Source organism: Candoia aspera, chromosome 1 (assembly GCF_035149785.1).
Source record: "Candoia aspera isolate rCanAsp1 chromosome 1, rCanAsp1.hap2, whole genome shotgun sequence".
Taxonomy (NCBI): domain Eukaryota; kingdom Metazoa; phylum Chordata; class Lepidosauria; order Squamata; family Boidae; genus Candoia; species Candoia aspera.
In genome coordinates this window covers 329,597,827-329,611,332 of record NC_086153.1, presented here as the reverse complement: position 1 = coordinate 329,611,332, position 13,506 = coordinate 329,597,827, and the positions used below count along the sequence as shown (strand labels likewise).

Below are 13,506 nucleotides of genomic sequence, written 5' to 3'. Positions count from 1 at the left end.
TCTAGAGCCAACATGTTGTAGGGAGTGGCTTTCTCTCTCTTACACACACACTTTCTTTTGTTTGCTTTGACGCCCTTTCACCATTTCTGTCCCTTGTGCCCTTTCTGTTCTTCTGCTGGAGCGATTGCAGGATTTCTGGAAGCTACATACTAGTTTCTGTCCTGGGTGCCTTAAGTCCTCACCTCCCAAGTTCCCGAATAAATAAATAGGGCAATAAAAATAAAATAAAATAAAATGATAACATTATTTCTTCCACCATGACTTTAACAGCCCGAGCATAGTACAAAGTTGCTATGTAGTCTTTTTTCTCCCCTGCTTTGCTTTTCCCATCCTGCATGACACCCGCTGGAGAGATCATGAAATAACTTGGTGAAATACAAATGTTTCTACCTGCTGTGAACTTGTTATACGTGCACATCAGTGTGCACGCATGCACAAAATTCAACATCCCTTTTAGACATGCTATTGGGTGGGGAGGTTCCCCAGTTAGATCTACAGCTCATAGTATAAATAAGTAATTCCTGGCCTTAGATCCTAGATTGCTCAATTTGGTCCATTTCTGGCCAGCGTGGGACATGGGTAAAAATTTACGCTGCTTCCCCCATTTCTCCAAAGCTGGAGAGGATTCATTGACCTCAACAGACTTCTTTTGACCCTGCTGCTAAAGGTCTAACAGGTTGCAGATACTGCTATTTTACGTCCAGAAAGAAGCCATGTTACTGTACCATGCTAATGTGAAGAATGTCAAAGAGATTCCCTACCAGAGGTTAGTTGCTTATTTCAGTTATTTGGGCATGAAGACTTTTTTTTACCCCTTTTTCATTAAGCATCTGCTAAAAACAGTCAGTTAAGACTTCTCCTAAAAGTTCAAACAGATTATTAGTACAAAAACAAAAAAGGAACCTAACTGCTGATAAGAGATCTTTCAGTGCTCACCACTATCTAGCTTCTAGGTAAAAGTTGTTGAGCCTCAAAAGAGAGAAACAGATTTTTTTTTCTAAGTACAGGAAACGTCTGTGTGGGTGTCAGTGATTGCAAGTCAGTTTAGTGTAGCCCTTGTAGGTCTGTGATTCTGAGACCAGCTGCATCAGCCCCGCCCAGACTCACATCCTCTGAACATGGGTTGAGCAGCAGCGCTCACTGGAGTTGAGCACAGAATACCAGAAAGCACCTTCTCTGCCTCTCTGTTGGCAAAGAAGAGTATGGTAATGGTGTTCTTCTAAACTGGGAAGGGGCAATGCTACAAAAAACTGCCATTCTTTTCAAAACATCCATTATGCCTCATCCAGCTGGTTGCTCTCCGAATCAAGTTTCTTTCCTCTTTTTTTAAACTCACCAAGCTTTTCTCTCTTTATATTTTCTGGGCATGAGCACGGAAAGGACACTTCATGTATTTCCTCCAGGAGTTACTTTCACATTGGTGCAGATGTGCCTATCTATCCCTGTCTGAGCAAATGCACAAGAGATGGGACAGACCAGGTGCTCGATCTGGGTGTTGGATGTCAGTTGGGTACAAGACCAAAATACGTATAATGCCCGTCACCTTCAGGTGGGCTTGGTTCAACACCTTAGGGCTGCAACTGCCTGATTATGTTGTGGACACGTGACGCTGGAGAAGGTTGCTAGGGGTTCTGTCAAACCCAAAGAAGAAAATGAAATAGAGGACATTTTGAGTACAGAGAAGAGTGCTTTCCGAAATTTGTGAGCCAATTTCCAGCGATTGCAAGGAAATTAGATTACTTTTCATTGATAGATCAATCCCAGCCTAATTTAACGGCCACAGTGACTGAGGCTTCTCAGAATTGCAATCCAACATAGTGTAAGATTAAGCAAGTCTTCTCTAAAAGATGCTGCTGTATTTTATCATGATGGGAAAAAAACCATTTTTTTTGCAGATTTCAGAACTAGATGTATAGGATTAATATACTTACAAGATTCTTGTGATGAACCAGAAAGTGAAGGGAGGAAGTTTCTCCTGACTAAGGTGCTTCACTGTATAATATCAGAAGTTTCAAGGAGTGTTCTAGTAAAAGCGCTCTCTGGAGCTCAAAGGGAATTTGCAACATAAACCTTCTCTTCTGTTAAGATGTGTTTTCAGAGTCCATAATTTAAGAAATCCTAACTGATTAATTTGTTATGCTGATATTGCAGTTTGGACTCAGTTGCTCCACGTGACCTGAAATTATGTGGCTATGGTAGACTTTCAACACTGCTGAGCAGCAAGCTTGAAAGAAAGAGGCTTGTGCATGTGTGAATGTTGGAAATCAGTTTCAAAGGCCTATGCAATATGCAAATGTCTTTGAAACGGAATCCTCCTGGAGCAGTTTGATGTCACTGAAAACAACAATTATATGGTCATGCGCATAGATATATTTCTTCATATCATTATCCTGTCCCACCTTCGTAAAAAGAGTTTGCTTTCATGAGAAACTCTTTGCAGAGTTGGCATTGTTTCTTGCCTCAGTGGTTAACGCCTCTGCTTCTAAATTCAGGGCCTAAATTCTGTTTTCACATCACTTGGAGGCCATTTCTTGTAGCTGAAATATTAAGAAATTCCATGATGCATCATCACCAAGCAACCAATGGTAGCTGGGTTCATCTATTTGGACAGTTAAATTATACCTTTTATTTACAAGCTACGGATATTTTCAATATGTTATCCAGCTTTCAGGTTTCACGTGGATCTTCAGGTTTTGTGACTGGATTTTTTCCCCCCTTTGTGTTCTTGTTTTAATTGCAGGGGGGAGTTCTGGACAAGTGTCTGGGATTGTCCTTTGTGTGAAGCTTCAGCATTCTAGCCCTCTACATATTGGCCAGGTTAGATGGCAGCCCATGCAGAGATTATAGATTGTGTGCTGCATGGGACACTCGTGTTTGCCTTGTCTTTGGCAGTCTAGGAATAGAGAACTCTCTGACGGAGCTGAGCTAAACTAAGTTAAGCTGAGCTGCTTTTTGTGGGCACATTCAGCTTCCCCAGCATTTACAGGTACTTACAGGCTGCCTGGGACAAGTTTGCAAGCTGAGGGTGCTGCTGTTTTTCTTGTTCTTTTCTCTCCCCCCACTTTTTTTTTTGCCTCCTCTGACTGTAGGCAGGAAACCCCATCCAAAAAGGAGGAGGCTGCCAGGAGATCTGGCAAGATGGGGGCAAGTTGTGCCTCTCAGCATCAGTGGCTCTGGGGAGGGAGCAGCGCAGTCACAAATTCTGCCTTGTGCCCTTTGAATGGGAGAGCAGCCCTGCTTGGGCAAGGAACAGGATGGAGCCCTTTCCCACTTAAAATGCTCAGTGAATGCCTCTCTGGCCATCTGCAGCAATGGCACCGATTACTTTGTTTTTCCCAATGGCCTTTCAGCAGCTCTGGGTAATATTTCCCAAGATGCTAGCCTTGTCCATTGCTGAATAAGTCTGCTTGTGGTCTTGGCCTGCAGATATAGCAGGGAGGAAGTGGTAGAATAGGGACTCTGCCACTTCAAGCTATTGCCGGTGGGCAGGAGGGGGGTAGCCTAGCTCTCTTTCAGATTAGGTAGCTGTCCCTTGAAAAACATGTGTTGGTGAGTCAGCTTTGAGCAAAGGGCACGGCACAGTGTAATAGGTTATGGCTTACCTGGAATTATGCAGGCAAGAGAATACTCGGAAGACTCTCTCCTTCCCGTGTGCAGGAGGGGCTCAGTCCTTGTTTTCTCCCCCCCTCTGCATCTCCCAGTGTTGCTTGTGTAGATGGGACCTGTTCTGGGCTTTCTTGGGTGAACCCAAATGTTGATTGAAGTTCCCAAAAGTACTTGGGAGGGTTGAGACAATGTCAGCTTTTCTCTGAGATGAAGTGGAGGAAACAGAAGAATCTTGTTATCCGAGGTCTGCTTCCTGTGTTTCCTTATTTTAAGACTTCTGGGAGATTTGGAGGTGGTACCCTGAGTAGCTTGTCCAGCTCGCCCAAGAGTTCGAGACGGGGTGTGCTCGCTCTCCCTCTCTGAACAGCAAAGCATCTCCTCGGCGTGCTGCTTCTGAAACTCTGTTCTGGTTTGTAACAAGGTGGCTGCTTTTGGGGAAACAGAAGTCCAAGGCCACCTTGAGCATCTACAAGTTTCATGGGGGTTTTTTAGATCATGAACTTTACACATATTGAAAGACAGTTGGTGGAATTGCGTAGAGGGTTCATTTCCCAGTAGTAGGCCATGGGAACAGTGCCACACCACAGTCCTAGAGAGCCACTACCAGCCAGAGTAGAAAGCGCTGGGCAGGGGTTACGCCAATGGCCTGGCTCAATCGAAGGCAGCTTCACTGGAGTAGAAAAGGGAAGTAGAACGAATCTCTGCTGTGGCAGCTGCCACAAAGCCACCCTGCACGTGCCTGCCGCTCTGAGCCCGAGGTCTGAACTGGCATGAAAGGTGCTCTGCGCAACTCTGCCAGATTATCAGGCTCTGCTAAAGGCCTGTGCATTCCTCCCCCAGTCCCATACAGGTGGGAAGAAAGCCCTCCCCATCTCCCACACAGGTCTTTCCTCAGATCTGGGTCAGGGGGTGATGGTGCTTATTTAACTGTCTTTTTTTCAGCATTGAAACCTGCTGTTTATCCTCATTTTGTTGAAGTGAACCCTCCGTGTGGTTTGTGTTCACCACTTAGGCAACTGCTGAAAATCTTGTGGTTTCCAGCCAAGGGACCTGTTTTACTTGGGGGGATGGGAAAGAGAAAATACATTAGCCAGTGATAACAACATAGTACTTAAAATATCAGCAGTGGTGTTTTTTTTTTTCCATCCCTTGACAGGAGCCCAGCTGTGGTATTGATTTCATAAAGAAATTGTTTCAGCCTTCTTTGAAGCGCATCTGTTTTACTTTTTGTAAGACCTAGCCTTCCCCAACCTTGTGCCCTCTTCCCATTCCCAGAATTCCTGAGCAGCCCCTGAAAGATGCCAGATGGTGTAAGATTTCTCCCCGCAAAAGAAAAAGTCTATCAGTTGGGCTGAAACTTTTAGATACTGTTGGGGTTTTCTCTATGATGACTTTGGTTTTGAGTAATGCAGATATATCAGAGAGGGGAGAGAGTTACTAAAAGCAAGGCCTTGGTTAAATCTGGGTCTGACCTGGCTTTGCAGAAGGCCGAACCCCTCAATCTCAGGCAGCCATGAAACTGACTGTAGGGCAAGGAGGTGCAAGTGGTGAACATTTTACCTTCCTGGGTAAGGGTTAGATACTTTTTTTCTATGGTAAGTAACCTTTCCCTTTCTTCCTTTTTGTCCTTTCCTTCCTTCTCCTTTTTTTTTTCTCTCAACCTTTTCCAGGTAAAAGTCCTCCTGTAAGCCAAGTCGGGTCTTCCGATTTTGCCAAGTCCCCCGATCCATTTCAGCCATTCGGGGCTGACAGCAGTGACCCGTTTCAGAGTAAAAAGGGGTTTGGGGACCTATTTAGTGGAAGAGTCCTGTTTGCTCCTTCCTCTTCAAGTAAACCTTCTAAAGACTCTTCCCGGGGGTTTGCTGACTTCAGTTCTGTAAGTTAAGTTCCTTCTCTCTGCACCAACAGCTGCTTTTTCTAAGCTGCCAGCAGCAGCAGCCACCTCTGGGCTCTTTGAGATCATTTCTATTTCAACTGCCCTCTTTTCCTTACCCTTTTCCTTTCCACAGCTTTTGTCTCTTAATCCTTCATGCTGTGTCTCCCTCACACCTGATGTAGTTCTGTATTTACTTCTGTATTCCAACACCTTGACATATCAATAAAGAAAGTTTGAGTTTGGTGCTGCTGATTAGAGAGGTTTGTTTGCTTACTTGGCCAGTGGAATGCTGCTTGTTCTTCCAGACCGAGTTCCAGAGTTCTTTGGAGGCCTTGGGAAGGGACTGTGTCCCAGAGCCTCTTTCAGGAACTTCTGGAATCCAGAAAAATGCTGTTTGGTGTAACTTTTCAGCATTTTACATCCAATCACTTTCTGTTTGTATTCCACAAATTAACATAAGGCTAATCACAGTGCCCAGATTTTGTTTCAGCGACAAATTGTGCAAGAACACATCAAACCTTTATTTTAACACATCCAATATATTATAAAGCCTGAGATAAATAGTAAACAAGGCCATGTGGGAAAGCAGGTGGTTTTTAAACAGCCTGCCCCTGCTTATGTGCTCCATGATTAGAGTACATTTCCCAGGATTCCCAAGTATCACAGCCAATTGCTGGGATAGCTAAGAATTAAGAGAGTTATAATTGCTACTTATCTAGAAAGTGTAAATTTGGGGAAAACTATTTTGAGGGGTTCGGAGAAGACCTCACTTCTGATTGACTTCATTGTTCAGAGGAGGGCAGCTGAGGTAGAGTGACCTGTCTCAAAAGTGTAATATCTAGGAATAGAGTAATAAATGCCATGGTTGTAGGAGTAAATGTACAAAATATGTAGAAGCATAGAAGTGGGAGCTGATATAATCAGCACATTGAACTCAGCAGTTAGGCACTGAGAGTAGATAGGGAGAAGAAGCCTTACTGTGTTGTTAGGTACCATCAGAAGTACAAGATGGTCTTGTGTCAGTTTCAGACTGGAGGGTGTCTGTGCTGATCTGGGAGGCAGGGGCATCCCCAGGGGAGGTGAAAAGCCAGGACAGCAGCTGTAGCTGCATAATCAAAGCTCTATACCAGTGTTTCTCAAACTTGGAGTGCTGGCTGGAGAATTCTGGGAGTTGAACTCCACACGTCTGAAAGTTGCCATGTTTGGGGAACACTGCTCTATACCTTTTTTGTGTATTGTGTGTACTCATGTAGAAAGGGAGCAAGATTTCAATCCCATGGAGCCACCATCTTGACTTTTTTTTTTTAACACACACACGCACATGGACACACCTTTTTGGAAGAGCTTGACATGTGGCTGTAATGAAAATCAAGCTACCTAGACTGCAGAACACTTTGTAGGAATACTGAAGAACTTAGAATTTTTTTGCCCTAGAGAAATAGAGACTGTTTGGAGCAAATGGCATTCAGATGTTGAGAAAGATCCCAGAAGCAGTGAGTGAATGCTTCCTTCCTTCATAAAGTGAAGATAAGAAATAACTGCCTTCTATTGGAAGGAAGCAAATTTAGAAGGTTGCGGGGTTGGAATTGTTCCCATGGAAAGGTCCATGATCCATAAAGCAGGTGAGCAAGGAGCGTGCTGCAGCATCTTCTTTCCTGATCACCCCCCAGAAGCAGTTAACACAGGCACAAGTGAAGGCTAGTTTAGGCTGAACAACCAAATATATTCCTGTGGTGCAGCGGAACATTATGGAGCAACAGGTGTCTGTTCAGCGTCCGGGTACTTAAAAGTCTGGTTCCTAGTAGTAGATTTTAGATGAATGCTAGAGTGGTTGAAGTTCTAGTGATAAACAGGAAAACCTAAATAACACCATCTTGGTTTATTTTGTGTTTTCAAAGGCACTTTCAACCTCTTGTTTTCCTGATGTGGTGAACAAAAGTCACTGATGCTTTTTGGCCATTCAGTTTCTCAGCAGAAATTGAGCTATACAATCCACATGTGGGACCTGGTTTTTTTTCCCTTTTTAACACAAATCAGGTTTTGTTTCTGGTTATGTAACCTTTCTAACAGTCTGTGCTGTTGAATCTGCCATTTGGTTTGCCATCTTAACCATGATAACTCATACGAATGTTAGATCCTTGATCATGAGGGTGAGCCAGAGTCATGCCCTTCCCCCAAAGCCCTTCCCACTTCTCGGAAAGAGCTTGTGTAATTCCTTCAGTGGAAGCAGTCAGTTCTCTCTCTGCACTGCATGCTCTTGCATGCCTGCAGCCCCTCCGCTGAAGAGAACAAGGAAGGTGTTCACAAGGGTCTGGAATATGTTAAACTCCATTAAACCTAAACCCTTATGTATTTCCTCCTTTCAGCTGGGTGTGTGTATGTGAATGGGACAATGGGGTGTGTGTGTGCACTTCTTATACTAAAAGTCCCCAGTCTGACTTAATCCCCACCACCATCTTGGCCAGCTGTGTAACTTTTTACAGTCAATTCCTACTTACGTTATAACACTGAATCTCACTTACAGCCTGTATGTGCAGTTTGGTGCATAGCATAGCATGAATTTGTAGGAGCAAGGAGGGTGCTTCTGATTTTTCTTCTACTATTACTTTGAAATACAAGCACTGAGAAAGCCTTGAGGATGCTGTCTTTGTGGGCTGAGCTTTGTATTCCCGCTGGCTTGGTGTTTGGTTTGAGTCCTCACCTCTTCCTTCTAAGTTCCATGAACCACAGCTTCAGAATGGAGACCCTGGAAGAGGGTTGGGCTAGCTTCTGTTGAGCCTTGTGTTATCCATGACCTGCAGAATGCAAAATTAATCCCTGCAAAGGCTGTGACTTCAACAACTGGCTTGATTCCACATCTCCAGGCTGGGGGAAGCCCTCTGGGACTTGTTGACCTTTCCATTGCTTGCATTGCTTGCAATTTTAGAGGGGATGGGCTTCGTTACATTCCTGATTCTCCCACCCCCTCTGGAGCTGTCAACATGCTTCTCTTTTCTGGTGTCAAGCACATAACTGAGCCTTACTAGAGAGAGGAAATAGAGGAGATTTTTCACAACTGCATAACGGATAGAAAACAATTTTTTTTTCTGCTGTAGTCAAGTAATAGGATACCCCTCTGATCAGGAGGTCAGAACATTTCCCTATGAGGACAGATTAATTTGTCTGTAGAGAATTGGCAACAAATTGCAGGCAGACAAAAGGAGAGTCCTTCCTTATGAAATGCAGAATGAATTTGTAGAAGAGTTGAGATAGCCATTGGACTTAGATGGCGTTACAAGAGGATCAGACATATTATTGGAGAATGTGACTACCATATATAGAATGTAAGAAAAATCTTGTTCAATCAGACTATAGGCCTTTAATCCAGCAGGTGTATGGATTGAGCAATGCACAAGCAGGTCCTGAGGGCAGTCGAGGCGAGGCGGTATTTGATATTGGAGGTAATGGTTACCATTCATTACAGTAACCATACTGTAGATAGCCTTAATCTTTATAAATCATCATTAAAACTTTCCAACCTGGTGGCCACCACTCTACCTTCTGATAATGAGTTCTATAATTTGCTAGGCACTGTGAGATCAGGTAGTTGTTTTCAACCTCCCATTATTCAGCTTCATTGAATGAGCCCAGATTTTAATTCTGAGAAAGAGTGAAAGAAACTTCATACCTTCTCCAGGCCCTTGAGCTTTTGAAGAACATTTTTCCAAATCTACTATATTCCCTTGATGGTATATTAACCAGAACTATGCATAGAATTCTATGTATTGTTGAACCCTTCCATATAAAATATTGATTTTTTTTTAATGAGTAAGACATTGCCTTTTTCACAATAGCAGCATACCAGGCCAACATTTTCAATGAGCTTTCCATAGCAGCCACAAATCCCTTTATGGGACAGGCAACTCCAACTTGCTATATATGTGAAGTACCAGGTTTTGCCCCCAAAGTGCATCATGTTATCTTAGTTTTTATTTTTAATGCCCATTTCCTTTGTCTGAAGACATCCTTTGAAACTTCTCACTGTCCCTTTTTTATTTAACTGCTTTGAATTATTTTGTATCACCACAGAATTATAGAATTGGAAGAAGCAATATAGGCCTCTGCTTGGTGCAGTTTCAGAAATTAAAGCTCCGTGACGGGTGGCTGTCCAGCCTCTGTTGGAACACTTCCAGTGAAGGGAACCTTCTCCTCTGGGTGATTGGTTCCACTGTTAAGTTCAGTTTACCATTAGGAAGTTTAGTTTTGTGGTATTTATTTTTAACATTTAGCCAGAATCTCCTTCTATTTCATGTTCTGCTCTTTGGAATAATAGAAAACAGGTTATGGCCTCCTTTCAGGTACTTGAAGCATGTTGTTATATCTTCCCTCAGTATTTGCTTCCCAGTATTTGCCTAATAAGACTTAGTTTCCAGTCCCCAGGTTGTCCTTCCTCCCCTTCTCTAAATTTGATCCAGTGATCTGAATCTTTTTTTAAAATGTGATGCTCAGAATTGGAAATATTCAAGGAGGGGGTCTGATCTACACAGAATAAAGTAGAATGGTTACAATTCCAGTATTTTTTTCCACAGGTATTTTTGCCACAGTTCTCTACCCTATTCTCTACCTCTGCATATGAATTTTGTTTCCTAAGTACATAACTTTGCATTTCTCTCAGATAAATTCCATTCTGTTTTAAGTCCATTTTTCTAACCTACCAAGATAGGTTTGAATTTTACTTCTGTTGCGCATGGTATGTAGTCCGTCCATCTGCAACTTTGAATAAGTATATCCTGTACTACTTCATCCAAATAATTAAAATGTCGAGCATAGGGCCTAGGGCTGCACCTTGTAATATCTTTCCTGATTCTCCCCTCCAATCTGAGGAGGAATTGTGGATGAGCACTCTTTGTGTATCGTTTTTGAGCCAGTGAGTGGTATATCCACTTAACAGTCATGCCATGTAGCCTTCACATCATAAACTAATAAGAACATTTAACTAACAGGATTTCTCAAAGAGGTTTGGGCAGACCATCAGTTTCTTCAGATGCAATTCATCTGGCCTGGAGATTTTAAACTTATTCTGAGTAAATGAGGATTCTTTGACTATTTTTCTACCAAACTCAAATTTTTAATCCAGCTGCTTCATCCAACTCTCTGCATTGGCCTGGTGGCATACATCTACTCTTGTTGGAGAGGACCAAGGCAAAATAAGAGCTGAGTAGTTCCTTTTTTTGTTTGTTGCCTTTTACCATTTTGCTGTCATCACTGCTACCCCATTATTGATAGGTCCCTGTTTAAAACCAAGCATATCAACTCCCCCATCTTGCTTTGAAAACTTTTAAATAAGTATAGAAATACTTAACTCTAGTGTCTTCTCCAAAAGTTTCTGGCCAATGCATTTTTCCCCTTTGGCTTCCTTGGCCCTTGCTTCCTATTTCTGTACTTTCCCCATTTGGACAATTAAAAACAATTTCAGCCTCATTACTTGGGAAAGTGCATTATCATCTGGATAGCTCATGTTAGTTTTCTTTCAGGGGTCATTTTAAAATCTTCGCCCTGCTGCCTTATTGTTCAGAGGTATCTGATCCAAGGAATAAAGAGCAGAGAGAGGAACGCCACCTCTTCCTTCATTGAGTTGGTTGCTCCTGTAGAAGAAGGAAAATTTAAAGTTTTGAGAAGTTCCTTCCTTAGAGTTTGAATTGTTGTCTTTACTGATGGGACGGATACAATACATACGCCTTTTAGTTCTGTCATATTTGACCTGAGACCTTGTGATTAGTGGTGGCCTCAACGGTTGTTAGCAATGAATTGGCAATTACTCACTGCAAGGTTTGTTTATTTTTATTTATTTGTTAGATTGATACAATATTCTGCCTTTCCTCCTGAAGACAAAGGTGGCATATATAGCACTCGCTCCTCCAGTTTTGCCAACAACTCAACAGCAACCCTGTGAGATAGGTTGAGCTGGGAGAAAATAATTGGTCCAAATGAATTTCTGCGGCCAGAGGTGGATATGAACTCATCAGTCCGTGTCTCATTAAAACCTTAATCCCTGTACTACTCTGGCTGTCTCACAGACGCTGCTGCTTTATACCAGCTGTTCATCCAACCCCCATTCTGCCTTTCCAGCAGAACTTTGGTCTCAGGCAGCAAAAGGTCTTTCTCATCCCCTGCTATCCAATTCTTTTCTTTAATAGAAGGCATCAGGAAACAGCTTTGGGGGGCTTCTACATGCAGAATAGATTATCTCCCCAGAGGCCAGACTTAAGTCCAAGCCCAGGGAAGCCTTTTAACTCTCAGCTTTATGTCACGTGTTCTTTGTAGAATTCTGTTGCATGGTTTCTCCCTTTCTCCTTCTGCAAATACCAGCTTCTTGTGGAAAAAGAAGACAGCAACGAGGTTCATAGTTGTAGCCCCTGTTTTGCAGCAGGTACTGATTCTGGACATGAAAGAGGTCCTTGTGGAGCCCTTGGCCTCTCTGGCTAAGATTGCTGAGAATTTACTAGCCTCCTGGCATTTTGCAGTGGGAAACACATGGAAACTGTAGCACAAGCCATGATCTAGGCATACCACAGGTAAAGTACAGGCATACAGAACATCCCCATCCAAACCCTTAGCCATCCTGCCCCAAATGTTAAGAGCAGTCTTTGGCCCCCAAAGCGTTGCTGACCCTGGATACACTGGAGCTTGTTAGGCTTCTGTATTACAAGATGTAAAGTTTGGGTTTTGCTATTTTTTGCTATCTTTGTTATGTCTAATGTGATTCAAAGTTATTTTATGTGAAATAGAATTATAGTGCAGACTTTCAACATAATTGCAACATAAAAATAACAGAGTAAGATTCAGAGATGATAGGGAATTCCAGGATCAAGCAGGATACGTAGAAGAATTTGAGGCCGTAAAGGAGAATGAAAAAATGGCAGGCAAGAGTAATCGGCCAAAAAGATTTTAAAAGCCTAGGCTGGAGAGCATTTTGGTTTGATTGTAGAGGGAGAATTGGACAAATGATGCAAAAATTGGCCAGAAGGAGAGCATTAGGCTCCTTAGGTCGTCAATCAAGCAATTGTTTTGGTGATCAGAAGAAACAGTGGTGGAGGCAGGATTAAACTGAAAGCAGGTCCTGGAAAAGTGGGAGAATTCTTAATAGATGCCTTGAAGAAATAACAGGTAGAAAGTTTTGATTAGAACTAACCAAGAGGATGGTTTCCTGGGCATTCTTAACATCCCCCACCCACCCCCAGTCTCCAGCTCCTATTGATACAGGCGTTCCTGAAGTCAGGTTGGGGGGGCGGGTTGGTTGTGGGATGTGAGCATCGCATCTGTCCCAAAATGCTGTTGCTACTACCACCCTGGGCTTTTTCTTCTCTCTGTTTTGTTAACCGAGTCTCGTTTTGTTACTCTTTTTAGCTTGGCAATGAGGAGCAGCAGTTGGCGTGGGCCAAACGGGAGAGTGAGAAGGCAGAGCAGGAAAGGCTGGCGCGATTGCGAAGACAAGAGCAGGAAGACCTGGAGTTGGCCATTGCGCTCAGTAAGGCCGACATGCCGACTTCTTAAAAGCGAGGGTGGCCATCAAGCAGACCTATTTCCTGGTACCTGTTCTAGATCCCTGATGTTCTTGGGGCATTTTCCGTTTTTTCTTTTTTGGTTTTTATTTTATGAATTCCAGCTGCCTACGGGGCTGACTGTTGAGGAGCAAACTGCATTTGATGGGCTTGGCGTCACAGCAGTCTTTGTTTTGTTTTGTTTTTTTAAATTAAGTTAGGCTTTCTAGGCTGAAAATGTTGCTTGTAAGAGAACTTGCCACAGCCCCATCACACTGACTGCCAGATTTTGCTGTGCTGCAGAAAACAGTAGTATAACCGAGCTGCCTCTCACAAACTGCATTTTTTGTGGAGTGGCGGCACAGTCGTGGAAGTTGCCACTCATCGCTGGGTTCAAGGAGAAGTGTGATCTTCATAAAGAGATGGATTGTTTTTATGCTGTAGTTAAGTCTCTCTTAATTTCCTTCTGTTGGTCAGTGGCCTGAAATACAACTTGTCATCCGA

The 13,506-nt window shown here is 43.0% G+C and overlaps 1 protein-coding gene across 8 annotated transcripts in view; it reads left to right on the top strand.

Moving 5' to 3' along the window:
* Nucleotides 1-13,506, top strand: part of EPS15L1 (epidermal growth factor receptor pathway substrate 15 like 1) — a 39,210-nt gene extending 25,704 nt beyond the window's left edge. For 5 of the 8 annotated variants that reach the window (XM_063290627.1, XM_063290625.1, XM_063290626.1 and 2 more), the window contains 2 exons: nucleotides 5,277-5,482; nucleotides 12,869-13,506. In XM_063290627.1, coding sequence (XP_063146697.1) covers nucleotides 5,277-5,482; nucleotides 12,869-13,015 — 353 coding nt within the window. In that variant the 3' untranslated portion in view covers nucleotides 13,016-13,506. Of the gene's footprint in view, nucleotides 1-5,276; nucleotides 5,483-12,868 lie in introns of those variants that run through there. The other 3 variants (XM_063290628.1, XM_063290629.1, XM_063290630.1) reach the window with 3 other exon arrangements.